At 51.0% G+C, this 14,076-nt stretch overlaps 1 protein-coding gene across 9 annotated transcripts in view; it reads left to right on the top strand.

The window, feature by feature from the left end:
* Positions 1 to 14,076, top strand: part of MICAL2 (microtubule associated monooxygenase, calponin and LIM domain containing 2) — a 111,799-nt gene that overhangs the window by 69,229 nt on the left and 28,494 nt on the right. For all 9 annotated transcript variants that reach the window (XM_075502115.1, XM_075502119.1, XM_075502118.1 and 6 more), the window contains 3 exons: positions 5,249 to 5,441; positions 8,906 to 9,078; positions 10,500 to 10,574. In XM_075502115.1, the coding sequence (XP_075358230.1) occupies positions 5,249 to 5,441; positions 8,906 to 9,078; positions 10,500 to 10,574 (441 nt within the window). The remainder of the gene's footprint in view (positions 1 to 5,248; positions 5,442 to 8,905; positions 9,079 to 10,499; positions 10,575 to 14,076) is intronic.

Below are 14,076 nucleotides of genomic sequence, written 5' to 3'. Positions count from 1 at the left end.
TCTGGTGGCTTGACTGTGACCTAAGGTTAACGCCTTCCCATGCACGGCTTGTCCGTGCCCCCCCGAGTAAATTACTTGAACGTTTTGGCAAAGGATTAGTAGGGACTCCAGCCCAAACTGTGCTACGGAGCAGGCGTACTCACTGCTGGAGGTCTTTAGCATGCTGAGACATAGATAGTAGGAAATCTGAAGTGAGCATGATGGAAATGAAGTAAGATCTTATGCAAATGCTATTTTGAGTGACTGTTTCCTGAGGACTGGGTTCTCCTCTGATAACGCCTGGTGCTGCCCCATGGAGGTCAGTGGCACGGCACCAGTTTGCATCGGCAGGAAACGGGGATGTGCCCTTTCCCGTCCCACAGACCGGATGCTTCTTTAGCTTTTACGTTTTATGTGTTTATCTGATAAATTTCAATTCCTCTGACTCAGTCTCTTAGCTTCTAGTAGAAAATCTCCTGTCCTGGGGAGGAAACCTGATGCGGAGCGAGAGTGCCGTCTGGCCCCGGAGGTGCCCGCAGCGTCACAGGCTGCCTGGGTAATCCCAGACGAGTGGCTTGGCCCACCCGCATGCCCCTTCCCCTTTGGGAATAGCAGTAAGGCCATTTTTGTCTCTTCTGGTGAAGAAGTGGGATAATGTGGTAAGTACAGCCAGGCACAGACTTATGAAAGGACTCAAGCAGTAGCAAAATTAGGTATCTCGGAGCTTACGTGGGAATTGCCACCTTGGATTTAGGAGCTGAATGCTCACCTCAATCCTTCTGCAAGAGCTTGAGTTTCCCCAGAGAGCAGGGGCGGCAGGGGGGGCTGCTGCCCGTGCCCAGAAGTGCCGAACAACTTGGGCTTATCCCCTGCCCGAGCGCAGCTCGGCCTCCAGCTCGGCTCCGTCTGCCTCCTCCACGAGGGCCAGTTTATCGGCCAGCTCGGTGCGTGACCAGTTAATTGCAATGGTCACTAGAGGTGCCGGCCTGAGGTGCTTAACTCTCAGCCTGCGGTGTGATGAGAATCAGGGCACTGAGGTTTAGAGCCTGGTTTCCACCCTGGAGTCAGATTTCCAAAAAATGAGTGTCCTCCCACTCGGCACTGCTGTGCTGACGTCTCACTGAGGACCTGACGCTGCCCAGGACGCAGGGAGAGCTGCGAGGCTCGCAGCCGGAACGGAGAGGTACGAGGGCTGCTGCTTCTTTAGCCTAGCAGCCGTTCAGGAGAATAATGCGTGCCTCACCTTTGTGCAAGTACTCAGCCTGTGGGCTGATTCAGGAGAAATTTGTTCAGACAGCCCGTCTTATCTTTTTGTGCAAAATAAGAGCTTCAAAGAAGTCCCAGCTTTCTCTTTAAATTCCTTCTTTATATCAGAGAATATCTCTCCTTTTTGATACTCCTTTAAGATGAACGGCAGCGATGGCCAGTGGTGGAGTCTCAGCTGCTGGCCGATGGGGTTTGTTTGCATTGCTGTGGAGAGGCTGGTAATAATTGCCAGGCGGGCTCCAGGCCTGCGGAGCCTCCAGGCTTTTGTTTGAATTGGCCGCGCTCTTCCTCTGCGGTGTTTACACGAGTCCAGCAGCAGCTTGTCCCTGCTCTCTGTGCTCGGTCCGTACCCCTCGCCTTCTTGGGGACTGAAATCTCTCTCTCGCGGGAGCCTGAAGTGCTCCGCCGGGCTGCGTTTCACCGTGCAGCGCCTGCCGGCGGGGCTACGGGTTCGGTCCGGCGCTGCAGGAAGGGCTGCTTTTTAGGAGAGACCGGTCAAATTGTGGAACATCACCAGAGCCTACAAAAACCCCTGACACTTGGGTGTCTGGGACATCTTTGTTTGAGCCTGTTACCCAAGGGCAGCCCTGTGACGAGAAATGGCGGCACTAACTTTAATCTTTTTGAATGTCCTGCAGAATGTGTAAGCCAGTGTTTGAGTTAATGAGCAAACGTGGGCATGCCACGCACTGAAACACCGAGGCGGTCCAGCTTCTGCTTTTATGGAGTCGAGTGCAACGTAGTTTATTCAACTTTATATGTCACAATACAAATATTGATTAAGTATGTTAGTAAGGAGTGGGTTTGCTTTCTAATCCTAGAGTGGTTTGGCTTGGAAGGGACCTTTAAAGATCCAGTCCAACTCCCCTGCCATGGGCAGGGACATCTGTCACTAGCTCCAGGTGGATGCTAATGCAGGATGCAGATCTTAAACCTGATTAGTATCGCTGTGAATGCACACTTATCTTGCTCAGAAAGGACTCGGCTGTCTAACAGATCCCTGAGAGGGTCAGCTTTTAGGTGCAGAATTCAAGAAGGGGAGATGCCATGATACCAAAAAAAAAAAAAAAGGGGGGGGGGGGGGGAAAAGGAGGAAAAAAAAAAAGAAAAGGAAAAAAGCAAGCACAGAAATGAAACTCTTCAGAGAGAGGTGACGGTGCCATCTGTCACCATCATCCGGTGGCCTGGATGACATCCTGAGGTCCTTCACCAGCTCTGCCTATTATGTCTATAATGATTGAAAACTGGATGTGTAACAGGCTATTGCAGAGGGACTTGTTGACTGGAAATCTGTTCCCATTCAGGAACCGCACTGGGAACCGTTTTAGGTAGGCTGTCTGTGGGTTTCAATGCTCTCCAGCTGTGTGTCTGTTAGTCATAAACATGTTTTCTCCTCTTTCCTGTTAGCGTGGCGGGGAAAGCATTAATGCACAGGATGGGAAGGGAATACGTACCGAGCGTGCAAGCAAATGGCAAAACTGACTTTCGTTACCAGCCGCTTGCAGTGACCTTGGGCAGTGCTTATTGCCAGCGTGGGTACAAAGTTTATAGGCAGAGCTGGCAAACTTTTGTTTGGTTTTGCTTGCTCTGACTTTCATATAAAATGCAGCATCTTTTAAGGAGAAAGTCGAGTTGAAGGGCTTAGGTTTTACAAATTGGCTGACAGTACTGCTTTCTACTTTGCTTCTGGAGGGTAGGAATGGCACTTCATGGTCCAGCCCAGCTCTAAGGGAGAGAGGGTCATTCCCAGGAGGGTTTCGTGCCCCCGTGCGAGGAAGGGCAGCTGTGCCCTGATGCGGGCAGCTATGCCCCGCTGACCCACGGACTCCCACGCTGCCACCCGAACGCCGCCGCGCTTGCTCTTGCTGTGCACCGCCTGCGAGCGGCTGTGGGGTGGGTGGCCTGGCTGGGCCAAAGTAGAAGTCAGACATAAAAATCGCAGAGGGATGAATTTCCTTCATCTCCCAAAGGAAATGAAATCTCTGCGGTCAAGAAACACGTGGCTGCTGTGGTGCTAGTGAGCTGGACGTAGAGCCTGAGCACATGTTTTCACATGGGAGCATCTTGCTCTGGAGAAGCAGTGAGCCACTCCTCTGTCCTCCTTGGCTTCTTGTACATAAAAGTAGAAGAATTTAAAAAACAAAATAAAACAAAACTCTTGTGAGCAGTGAAGTCTTGAGGAGTTTTCTAGCCAAGAAAATACACTGACTTCTATGAAGGGTGAAAAACCAGAGCTCACCACAGCCTTTCGAAAAGTGCAACGCTCTGTGCCGCTTGGGAAAAGCCTAATCAGTAAAACTACTAAAAAAATGACTGCAAAGCCATGTTACGCAGTCTGTGAGCGCAAGTAGGGGAGCTTCAGCTGGCCAGCACAAGAGCTGTACCTGTAGAGCGGTCATCCCTGCCACCAGCAGCTGGGCTTTCCTCGGTGGTGCTTATTTTCAAACATAGAAAGGAGGTGAGCACAAACAACAACTGGGAGAGGTGCAGAAGCTCAGAACACCAGTTTTCTTTTTCTGGGGGAGGCTGAGAGCTACCCGAATCGTGCGCAATAAAGGTGTAGCTCTGTCGTCACAGTTTGTTTTGAGGACCCACAGAAATGGTAACGGGGAGGGGACAGCGGTGGACGGACCAAACGGTCTGAGACGGGGTTAGAGCTCGGCGTGGTGCGGGTCGTGCACCTGCAGTACCTGCTGTGTCTGCTCCCAGCAGCAGCAGTGCCCGGTGGCCGCTGCCTCCCGGGTGCAAGTGAACAGCCATGTGCGACGGCCCGGGGCAGACGCAGGGACTGCGGGCGGGGAATTGCTGCTCCGGAGGGTCCCGTGGGCCAGCGCTCGGGCTCTGCGGTGCATGTAATCCTCCTCATGCGTCTGGGATTTCCTCGTAGCACTCTTGCTCCCGGCGGGTTTGTTTTCCGTGTTCAACCCATGCACGCGCTTGGCGTTCAGGTTAAAAACCCTTGCAAGGTGGAGGACGGGGGTGAGTGCACTCCTGCAATAAATGGAGGAGCTGCAAGTTAAAGAGGAGTTTGATTGATGTTTACTAGATACTTTGCTCTAATAGATGAGAAAATAAGCCATGTCCCAGGTCTGATTTTTTTCCACTTATACAGGTGTAAATTAGAAGCAATAGTGTTGAATTAAATGTGGTGAAAGCACCACACATCGAAGGTGAACCAAGCAAAGCCACTCTCCCAGAGCTTGTCATTTGTCCCTTCTGCACCGAACCCCAAGGGAACTTGGGTAGCTGATACATTTTTGTATCTGCTTATGCAGGAGGTTGTGGATAGATGAGGTTGCTCAGCAATTAAGGATTTCACAGGGAGAGATGATCTCCTGTCTTTGGCTCTGTCTGCATCGCCTGGGGTGAGCGAGGGAAACTTGGCTTTATTCTTTATTCCTCCTGCCTGAATGCGAAGTTCAGGGATGGTGCTGTTTAACTGCTGTGATGCTGTTTCTTTTCCCAAATCAGTGTCTGTATTCCCTGTACACACTCAAAAATAACCTGAAGAGCCTGTGTTTATTTTGCTCACTCCGGCTGTCCTGAATTGACCTAAACTTGCAATAAAAGGCTGAAGTTTTAGCCAGCCAAGCAAGGTTGGTCCATCTGCCTCCTGCCACATGCACACGTACATCAGGAGCCTGAAAAGAGACCCTAAATGCCTGCTTGTGTGGCTGGCAGATGTCTTGCTGCTGCCACCAGGCACCCAGCCTGACTGGGCAGAGCAAGGACCTGCAGCTGCAAAAGCTGAGGCTGCCCCTGAAGTTTCCTCCTCTCTGCATCTGAGCTGACAAACCCTGGCAGGGCTGTACGGGGTTGGAGGGATGTTCTTGCTGTGCCAGCCTGTCGGTGCATGCACCTCGCCTGTGCCCGTGGGAACAGCATGGGGCCCCATGCGGAAACCACCGGCAATGGCCAAGGACCACCCGAACGTGGGGGTGAAGCTCCCCCCGTAGACTCCCTCCTCCCCTAACGCCCTGCTATCACCTTTGTGCTTTCCCAGACCGCTGCCTGCCTGTGGCCGACGAGCCCACTTCCCCAAAGAAGGTGAAGAGCATCCCCGAGCGCCGTGACTTGGAGAGCTGGTTCTCACCCCCTTCCCCTGAGTGGGCCACCGTGAGGGTCATCCCCGAGGAGGAGATGACCGAGCACAACCTTCTCGCTATCCGAGTCATGGTCACCAGCGATGCAAGCAGGTACCTTAAAATACAAATAAGCCTATAAAAAACCCATAAGAGCAGCTTGGTTTTCTCTGGAACACTAAGGAAAAAATATAACAAAATATAGTACTGAATGTACATACAAGGGGGGGGGGGAGGGAGAAAGATAAACCGCTCAGAATAACAATTGTTCTTTACCGCAGCCATAAATCCCCCAGACACATGACTCACTTTGCAGGAAATCTTCAAACATTCACATCCCACACAGGGGCCTGAATCAGAGAGAAAAACATTGCCCTGATCAGCCTGGGTTCAGCTCTTTGTGTACCAAAAAATGTGAGTTCAGGGATTAGGGCAGTGGGTGTGTTGTGGCAAAAGGTGCATCCTGTGATGTGGCTGCCTCCCACCTTGGGCATCATCCTGCAGCTCCGCACCCTGGGCCTCTCCCGGGACATCGGAGGGCCTGCCCACTGCTAAGACATCTGAAATTTGATGGTCCTTGGGGAGCCTCAGAGGAAGCCTGATTTCTGCGTACGAATTAGAATATATTGGCTTTCTGGACAGGATTCTGTGGGAGTTAGTTCCGTCTAAAGATTAGATTGGTATCTCCTGAGTAAAGCAGTTTTCCTTACTGAGAACTAAAAAGGAAGAGGAGGAGGGGAAAAATAAAAAAAGGCAAACCTAAAGCTAACTGTTGCAAACACAGAGCTACTGCTTTGTAAGGAAGCTCATTCACATTCTTGACGTCCTTTAAACACCTATTCGTGGTGCTGTGTGTAGCCTGTGGAGAGCAACGCTTTTAGAAATGCAACTTTCTGCTATTCCGTGCGGTGGTTTTAAATGGCATTTGTGCTCTGCCGCATGGGTCTGGGTGCTCTTCTGGGGAAGGGTGAACCTCTCCGGGGTTCCTCTCCCATGGGGGATGCAGAGCTCGGGGAAGGGTTTCCTACCTGTTTGACAGCCCCCCCTGCGGAGCGTGTGCTTGTATCCCTCGCTAATACCCTCTGGCTCGTGGTGCCCCCGCGGCGCCTGGGCAGCGATGAGAGCTGGCTAATCCCTCTGATCTGAGGGATCAGCTCCCGTCCCTGCAGCAGTCCCTGCGGCTGGACGGCGAGGCCCCTGGTTCCCCGCCAGCGGGGCACGGCGCGAGGGGTGACGCCGCATCTGTCACCGGCGTGGCTGGTGCCAGCGGCGCTGAGGTCAGCCTCCCGCTGCTGCAGCAGCTCGGGCGCCCTTCGCCTCACGTGGCTGCGGCAGGCCAGCCTCTGCCTAAAAAGGGGGCATGAGAGAAATAGCAAGTGACAAATGGCACTGCTGAGCTGGCTGTGGGGCACTCGGTGGGACGGGGAAAACGACCAGCTCGGTGACGCAGCTTTGCAGTTCAGGCAGTTTAGGTATTTGTGAATAATGACCACCTATCAAGCAGAGATCAGAGGAGAAGCTTCGTACTATAGCACTTACGTCTTTGCCAGCCAAGGAAAATAAACATTTTGCTCTTTAAAACAGAAATATATCAATCAATGTTAATGGCAGGTCTTTTTCTTCTTCTTTTGCGTGGCACTCTGCCCAATCTCAGTGTGGTATCTCCCCGTCCACACAGCATCTCAGCTATCAAAGGCTTCATATATTTGTATTTTTATATATATATATATATAAGTACGCTTGAAACAGCTTGAAAGATACCTAAAAAGTATGTGTTAGTGGTGAAATTTAAGGCCACTCTGATTTAGCCTATGGAGAGAGCAATGCACCTGGAGCTGTGCTCCCATCCTCGCTGGCCCCAGCCTCCCAGCCCTGCTGGTTTGATCTGGGCGAAGCAGGGGTGCAGGACTGGCGGGTGCTACCCGTATTGCATTGACCCTGGCGTTATACTGTCTGCAGCCTTTCCTTTAGCTCTTCTTCCTCTTGCCTCCTGGCTTGGGCTGTTACAATAAATCTTTACTTTCTACAAGGCAGTGCTATATAAACACCAAACGGCTTTCTCCTGCCACGCCAACAGGACTACTCATGGCGTAAGCTCCTCTTTTTTTTAAGGTAGAGCTATTAATCATCACAATAAATCTATGAATTAGGTTAGCAGTATTGTTTGCATTAAAAATAGGCTGAGTGGGACGGTGGCACGCTTATTTATGGCAGTGGGAATGCGGTCACATCAGAAGGCCTGAAAGTGCCTGTTCCCTACAGTCTGGCCTTTAGAGATGAAAGAAATCCCATGATTATTGAAAAAAGAACTAATAATCACCTCAAATGGTCATTCTCCTGCCCAGAGGCAAGGTCACGATGTGTGTGCCATTCACATGTGTTTGTGTGGCACATTTTTAATTACATTTAAATAAGGGGATGCCAGAATCTGCCTCTGTGATCTGCTCAGGTGCCTCATTGTGCTCGCTGTTCAATGGGCGGTCCCCATGGCTCCCGAAGAGTTCCTTTCCTTATTTCCTATAAGCGCCTTTTGCATGTTTGAAGGCTCTTCGTGTAGCTTCACTCAGTCTTCTCTTCTCTAGACTGATGCTTACAATTTCTTCCGGCTTCTTGCCTCAGACCCGTTTGCTGGGTCAGTGCCTGTCCTCACCCCTCTCCTCTGGGCTCCCTCCTTGTCTTGTATCGCAGCACCCAGAAGTGGGGTCAGGACCAAGCACAGCAGCTCTCTGTGGTCCAAACCCCTCCCCATGGCTCCGTGAGGTGCCCGACACGATAAAAAATGATGCTGGTGCAATAACAAAAATACCCAAGTTTTGCAATAACAAAATACCTGAGTTTTACAGAGGTAAAATCTGAGCCATGGATGCCAGCGCGGCATCATCTGTCACCTTGGGGTCGAAGTGGCTGATGCTGCGTGATTTCCAGCATGGGTTCTCCCAAACTGCTGAAGGCTAAGAAAACCTCCCATCCCTCAGCATTTCCTCACCCTCCTTGGCTTTGTCTTCTGCCAAGATAGAAGCGGGCAGAAGAGCAGGCTGCCCTGGATTTGGCCTCCTGCGAGTTCCCTACAGCATGCCTCTTATTTCCAAAAATCTGTGGGAAAAAGGTGTAAAAGTGTAGAGTTTTGACGCTCGTGTCTTGCTTCTAGGTGGAGTATGGCATTGCAAATGCTGCTATTTCCCTTTCTTCATCTTGGTACAGCCTTGCGGGCAGAAGGGCTCGTCCCTGCTAACCGGGCACTGTGGTGTTTCACCCCAAGTCTCTCTCGATGCCAGTTTGATTCCAGGTGCTGAACGTAGCAGTTGTGGGTGCGAATCCGGGCAGCAGAAGTCTGATGGGAATAGGGATATCTCAGCTGTGTAGCACCTACTTCAAATTACAGTCCTGTAATAACCACATCGAAAAAAAGCAAAATAAGGACATCAGCTCTGGCTGAAAAACATCTATTTCTCTGCTGCCCGCATGGCTGTCAGGGCTGACACTGGTGCTTGTTGCACTGAAGGGGAACGAATACCTCCATGCTGTGTGTCTTCTGACATGTCCCACTTCCTTTCTATCTTGCCCTTTTTTCCCTGTAGCTCTGACCTGGAGTCTGATTTTAACGGCGACTCGTCAAAGTCTGAAGTGAGCGAAGGACGGACTTTGCTGCTGGAGCCCCCCGCCTGTCCTAGCCCTGTCCGGAGGTGGGCATCGCTCACCAGGAGCCCTGTGGCACCGGAGGAAAGCCCCAAAACATCCAAAGTTGCTGATGGTAAGCAGCGTCCCCACCTGGAGATGCTCCAGCAGCCCCTCCTGAGGGCTGAAATCAGGGCTGGGGGGAGAGGTTTCGAAGCAGAGGCTGTTACCTGCAATGTGGCCAGGTTGTACCCATTAATGGTGTCTTTTTTTAGGGGGGATTTCTGCCTTTTGGGCGCTGTAGCTGAAACAGCATTTCCATGCATGCAGAGTAACCTGGAGCAGTTGTGCCTCGTGCTTTGCTTGCAGGAGTGGGATGAATGTTTTCCCACCAGCGAAAAGTCTGGACATTATTAGTAGCCAATGCAATATTTGCAGTGTTGCCTAAGCAAGGGTGACGTTGGGAGGCACTGGAGAGCTCTGCTTAGTTCAATTTGTATTTCTATCAGTAGCTGCTTAAAATTTTTGTATCCAGCGAAAGCACAAGGAGGAAAGGATATAGCTAGCAGGGAAGCGGGGAGAGGTTTAGGAACAGTCTGCCTCCACATGGAAACTCCTTTCTGGAGCTGGAGAAGGTCAAAACTGAAAGATGTGCTAAAAACAGCCAAAGAAATGGTTTTGCAGAAAGTGAAAGGCCATGAGCATTTGTTTCTTCCTGTCTCTCACCACCCCCACATCCATATATGCATTTTTAATCCAAACAGAAAAGAGGAGATTTCATACAGCAATTTAAATTGACTCTTGAATAACGAAGCCCTTGTTAAGGGCAAAAAAAGGACAGCAGCAAACCCCAAAAGGTGCCCACCAGCGTGTGACACTAAGGAAGGAATGAAGGATTTTGTCATGAAGGTTTTTATCCTTTTTCCAGTCATGGAAAAAGTCATGAAGGATTTTATCCTTTTTCCTCCTCAATTTCATGCTCTCCCTGGCTGCTCATCTCACCTTCCTCCCTGCCGTCACCTTCCTCCCCACCCTGCCAGCCGCGTTATCTAGGTGTTCACGAGTAGCCTATCTCTCAGCTCCGTATAGCATCCGTATAGCATCACCCAGCTGCTTTATAGCATCCTTAGGAAGTTTTTACCCCTTCGGTCTGTCCCCCCACGTGTGTGTCCGTCTGTCTGTCTGCCCTTCTGCTCGTGCCGGCTTCGCTGAGCAAAGAGCCAGCGTTGCTTCGGGGGTAAGCGAGAATTACCGCATGGGCTCTCTTCCCTCGGGCACCTCCCTGCCATCCCGATCGCCACCCGCAGCCCTGACCGGGCCGGGGCCGGGGCCGGCGGCGGGTGCGCGCTGCCCCCTCCCGGCCGCCGCCGCGGGGAGAGGGACTGGCACCGGGATCGGGACCGGCACCGGGGGGACTGGTTAGAAAACGACCCCCCCACTGCTTGGTTTAGTGTGTGTCGTGTCCCGTCCCGTCCCGTCCCCCCCCGCCCCCCCCCATTTTCGCTCTCTGGCTTTTGCTACAGTAGCTGACCATCTGTCTTCTCCGTTTCTGTTCAGCGCTGCAGAGAGCCAACAGTTTGCACTCCACGGCACTAAATAAGTATCAGAATTGGAGAAGAAAACTCCAAACGAGTGAGTAAAGCCTGAGAAGCGATTGCTTCTGAGAAGCAATTTTTTCTTCTCTTTGTAGTCTTTTGTTTTCCTGTCTCCTAAATGTCTGTTTCTCCTTCTTTCCTTTAAAAGTTTTGTATTTTTGAGTCACTAGATGAGAAAACAGAGATCTAAAATGCAACAAATGTTTCCTTTCCATTTTCTTGTCCTGAAATGATCAAATTCCCTTTTTGCGTGACTGTTCTCTACGTTATTACACCCACCAGCAAGTGGTGTCTGCTCTAATTCTCCAGCCAAGAAAAATGCACCCCTGTCTCTAGCCCTGCCTGTGCCGGTTGCTTTTGATGAGGTGCAATGGTGGGTCTAACATTTTGAGTATCGCTTATTAGAAATGCTCCTGGAGGTGCCTATTTACATGCGCCTACAGGTGCTCTATCACTTCCTTTTTGTTGGAAAAAACAGGTGATGTTTCTGGGTTACGGAAAGGGAAAGAGTACTAATAGCCATCCCAAGAGGTGAGCTGGTGAAAATGAGTGTTACTAGTTCTTGTCCTCTGGCAGTTTCACTTGGTCAGGGCTGACCCCTCTCTGCCCGTGGGCATTGCACAGGAATGCAGTGATTTCAATAGTGATCTGGTCTGTTCTCAATTCGCTTCTGAAACACAGTGTGGTTGCTCCTTGCAGCTGGGGCTGCATCTAAGGAATCAAGGCAGCCATCCCCGGTCATGCCTCTGCTGCTCATAACGGGGTCACCCGGCAGCCTCGGCACAGCCCCTCTGCAAGCGCATGCAGTGCCAGCCCAGTCCCCCCTGAGGACTCGCACGTACCTGCCAGGATTGATCATGCTGGTATGGGAGCTGGGTGAGCTTACCAGCATCCCAAAACCTCTGAAAACTTGGTTAGAAATGCAGTCGTATCCGTTAGGCTGAGGTGTTGACAGCCTTCAGTATAAAACGTGAATGTACAGCAGCGGGGAGAAGGGATTTGTGCATGTGACCGAGTGCCACAGTTTCTGGGCATGGAGACAGCGGGTTTTGGGGAATGGTGGTGACAGCCGCTCTTTAACCCTGCCCTCAGCTGCCCTCTGCAACGGAGGGGATTTCTGCTGCCACTCAGAGGCCCAGTTGCCTTCAGAGAAGTTAAGGGCTTTGCTCCCAAAACAAGCAGGATTCCTGCGCCTGTTATAGGACCAACATTCAAGCAGAGGCATCTTGGTTTGCTTGGTTTGAATGCACAAACAAGCTTCAAGATTATTTGCAAATACCCACTGTAGGAAGAATTTTTATATCTCAAAAGAGGAGACAAGCTGCATCTCTCATTCCTGGCGCCGGGCTCGCCTCCAAGTCAGATGGCTGCAGGTACGCTGAGCGCTGTCACTACCGACCCTGCAGTCCCTTGGCAGGCCCCCGGTGCCACGCATCTGGGATAACTCAATAAATCTCAGTAGAGGATGCACGGGGCTATTTCACAGTCCTGAAAGGATGCTCCCACCAAATTCGACTTCAGCAAACCATCCTCATGGGCTGTCCCCAGAGTGGCAGCTGTGGCAGACGGGCTGCACTGGGGCTGTGTTCCCTGGGATTCACTGCACCTCCGAGGCGCAGGGGACTCGCCGTGCCTGCGAGGCCTCTCCGGAGCAGCCGCTTGGGGTGTCCCACCCGGGGGAAGGCTGTCTCCTGCCCGGGACGGGGAGGCAGAGCAGGGTGCCCCCAAAGTCTCATGGCATCTGTGTCAGCCTCAGGGCTGTCTCTGAGCACTGTACAGCATTTAAGGATTGGCTTATAATCACGTGTTGGCTTCACCAAAGGCTTGGATTTAAAATCTTGCCTTAATTGATCTCGGTTTCTAAAAGACCAAAGAAAGATGATGCTTATTCCAGGTTTGAGGGGAAAAAAAGACAGACCGTGAGAGAGGAAAGAAGAGAAGACCGGGGGTCACTCTCAATTCCGCTCGTTTGCAGCTTGTTCTCGGCAAGGGCGTTAGTCGTTCGCCAGCTAGTTTTCCCCTGTTTCCCAAACCTCTCCCCTCTGCCTCAGCGGGCTCTAGAGGGAGCTAAAAGCCTTTGGGAGGGCAGCGGCGCGCGGCGTGAATCCGTCCGACCCTCAAGTACGCTGTTAAACGAGGTGTAAAGCACGTCCAGCCTATGCTGGGAACAGAATAAAGGCATTTTTTACTCTCTGGAGGAACGCTGTAAATCTTAGTTTCTATATTTAATCTACTTAATATTTGGTTACAAGAATTCATATGGTCTTCAGTCACATGAAAGAAAAATCTGTCTCCTTTTCAGACTTATTTCCCAAAATACATGTTTCATAAACAGCACGAGGTACGCAGCCAAGGAAAGGAAATCAGTGTCATGGTTCTATTGGCTGAAAGGCTCAGAGCAGGATATTACCTTTCAAAATCTTTAATCCCCGTCGCATGGCCACAGGGAACACCACCCCCTTCATTTATCTTGGTCAATTCGAGTAGCTTTTGGGCCAAGCAGATCGTGATGGTGCCCCAGGGAACTTTTTTTAAAAATCCTGTTTTGAATGTGAAGCTGCAAATATGGGTTCAGCGTCTTCGTGGGAATACACCCGTTATCTCTGTGAAAGACAGCAAGCTGTGGCTTTGCGCGAAGTGACGTTCTCACATGTGCAGGCCCTGTCCTTGTAAGCTATGCACGTCCACGAGAGCTGTAGTGGGAAGTAGTTCTCCCCACGGGCATGTGCCGTACCCTGCAGACCCCGGGGATGTGGGTTTTAAGCCCTCATTGGTGTTATGGCTGTCGCTGCCGCAGCAGTTGCATTTCCCCTTGGTGTGCTGAGCCATGATGTTTGCCCGTGTCAGGAGGTGAAGGGCTTTAGTGGATCAGGCTAAACCCCCCTGGCTCAGTTATATGGGTAACAGTGGGTTTTCACCCTCATTCTGGATTCTCACCTTTTCCCATGGTCAATTCACTATACAGAATATAAAGGTTGGTGCGCGTGGGTGGGAAAGGAGGACCGTTCGTACTGAGGACAGAGAATCGGGGTAGGGTGGGGATAGGCTGTGAAAATGAAGACGGAGTAGCTCAAGTTTGACGCTGCTTTCTTAGAGGACCATCATTGGACTTTCTCAATGTGTCTGAAATTGTACGAAGGGTGGTTTTTCTGTTTCTTTCTTTTCCTCTCCCCTGAAAACTCATTGCAAAAAGATACAGAAAGCAAGACCAGCAGCAGACCAGAGTTATGGTATCCCTTTAAGCAGGTGACAAAAACTGGGTTTGTCTCAGTTCAGCTCCTCGTTCCTGGTCCCTATGGGAGTTCCTTAATGAACTCCAGCTCATTGTTTCCCTCTGCTCTTGACTGAATGTAAGAAATTGCATCAAGATTGGGAACGCACAGGTGAGAGACTGAGAGGAAAGGAAAGCTGGCCTCTCTCCTTGGCTTGCTTTTTCTGAAGTCCACATGCAGGAACTGTCTTCTCTCTCTGGTGTGTTGCTCTTGTCCTCATGCAGCTCTTAATTCCTACATAAGAGAACCAAAGTTTGCTTATAAACT

This window comes from Mycteria americana, chromosome 5 (assembly GCF_035582795.1).
Source record: "Mycteria americana isolate JAX WOST 10 ecotype Jacksonville Zoo and Gardens chromosome 5, USCA_MyAme_1.0, whole genome shotgun sequence".
NCBI classification, from domain to species: domain Eukaryota; kingdom Metazoa; phylum Chordata; class Aves; order Ciconiiformes; family Ciconiidae; genus Mycteria; species Mycteria americana.
The sequence above is the reverse complement of the archived record's forward strand: the minus strand, read 5'-3'. Positions and strand labels throughout refer to the sequence as shown.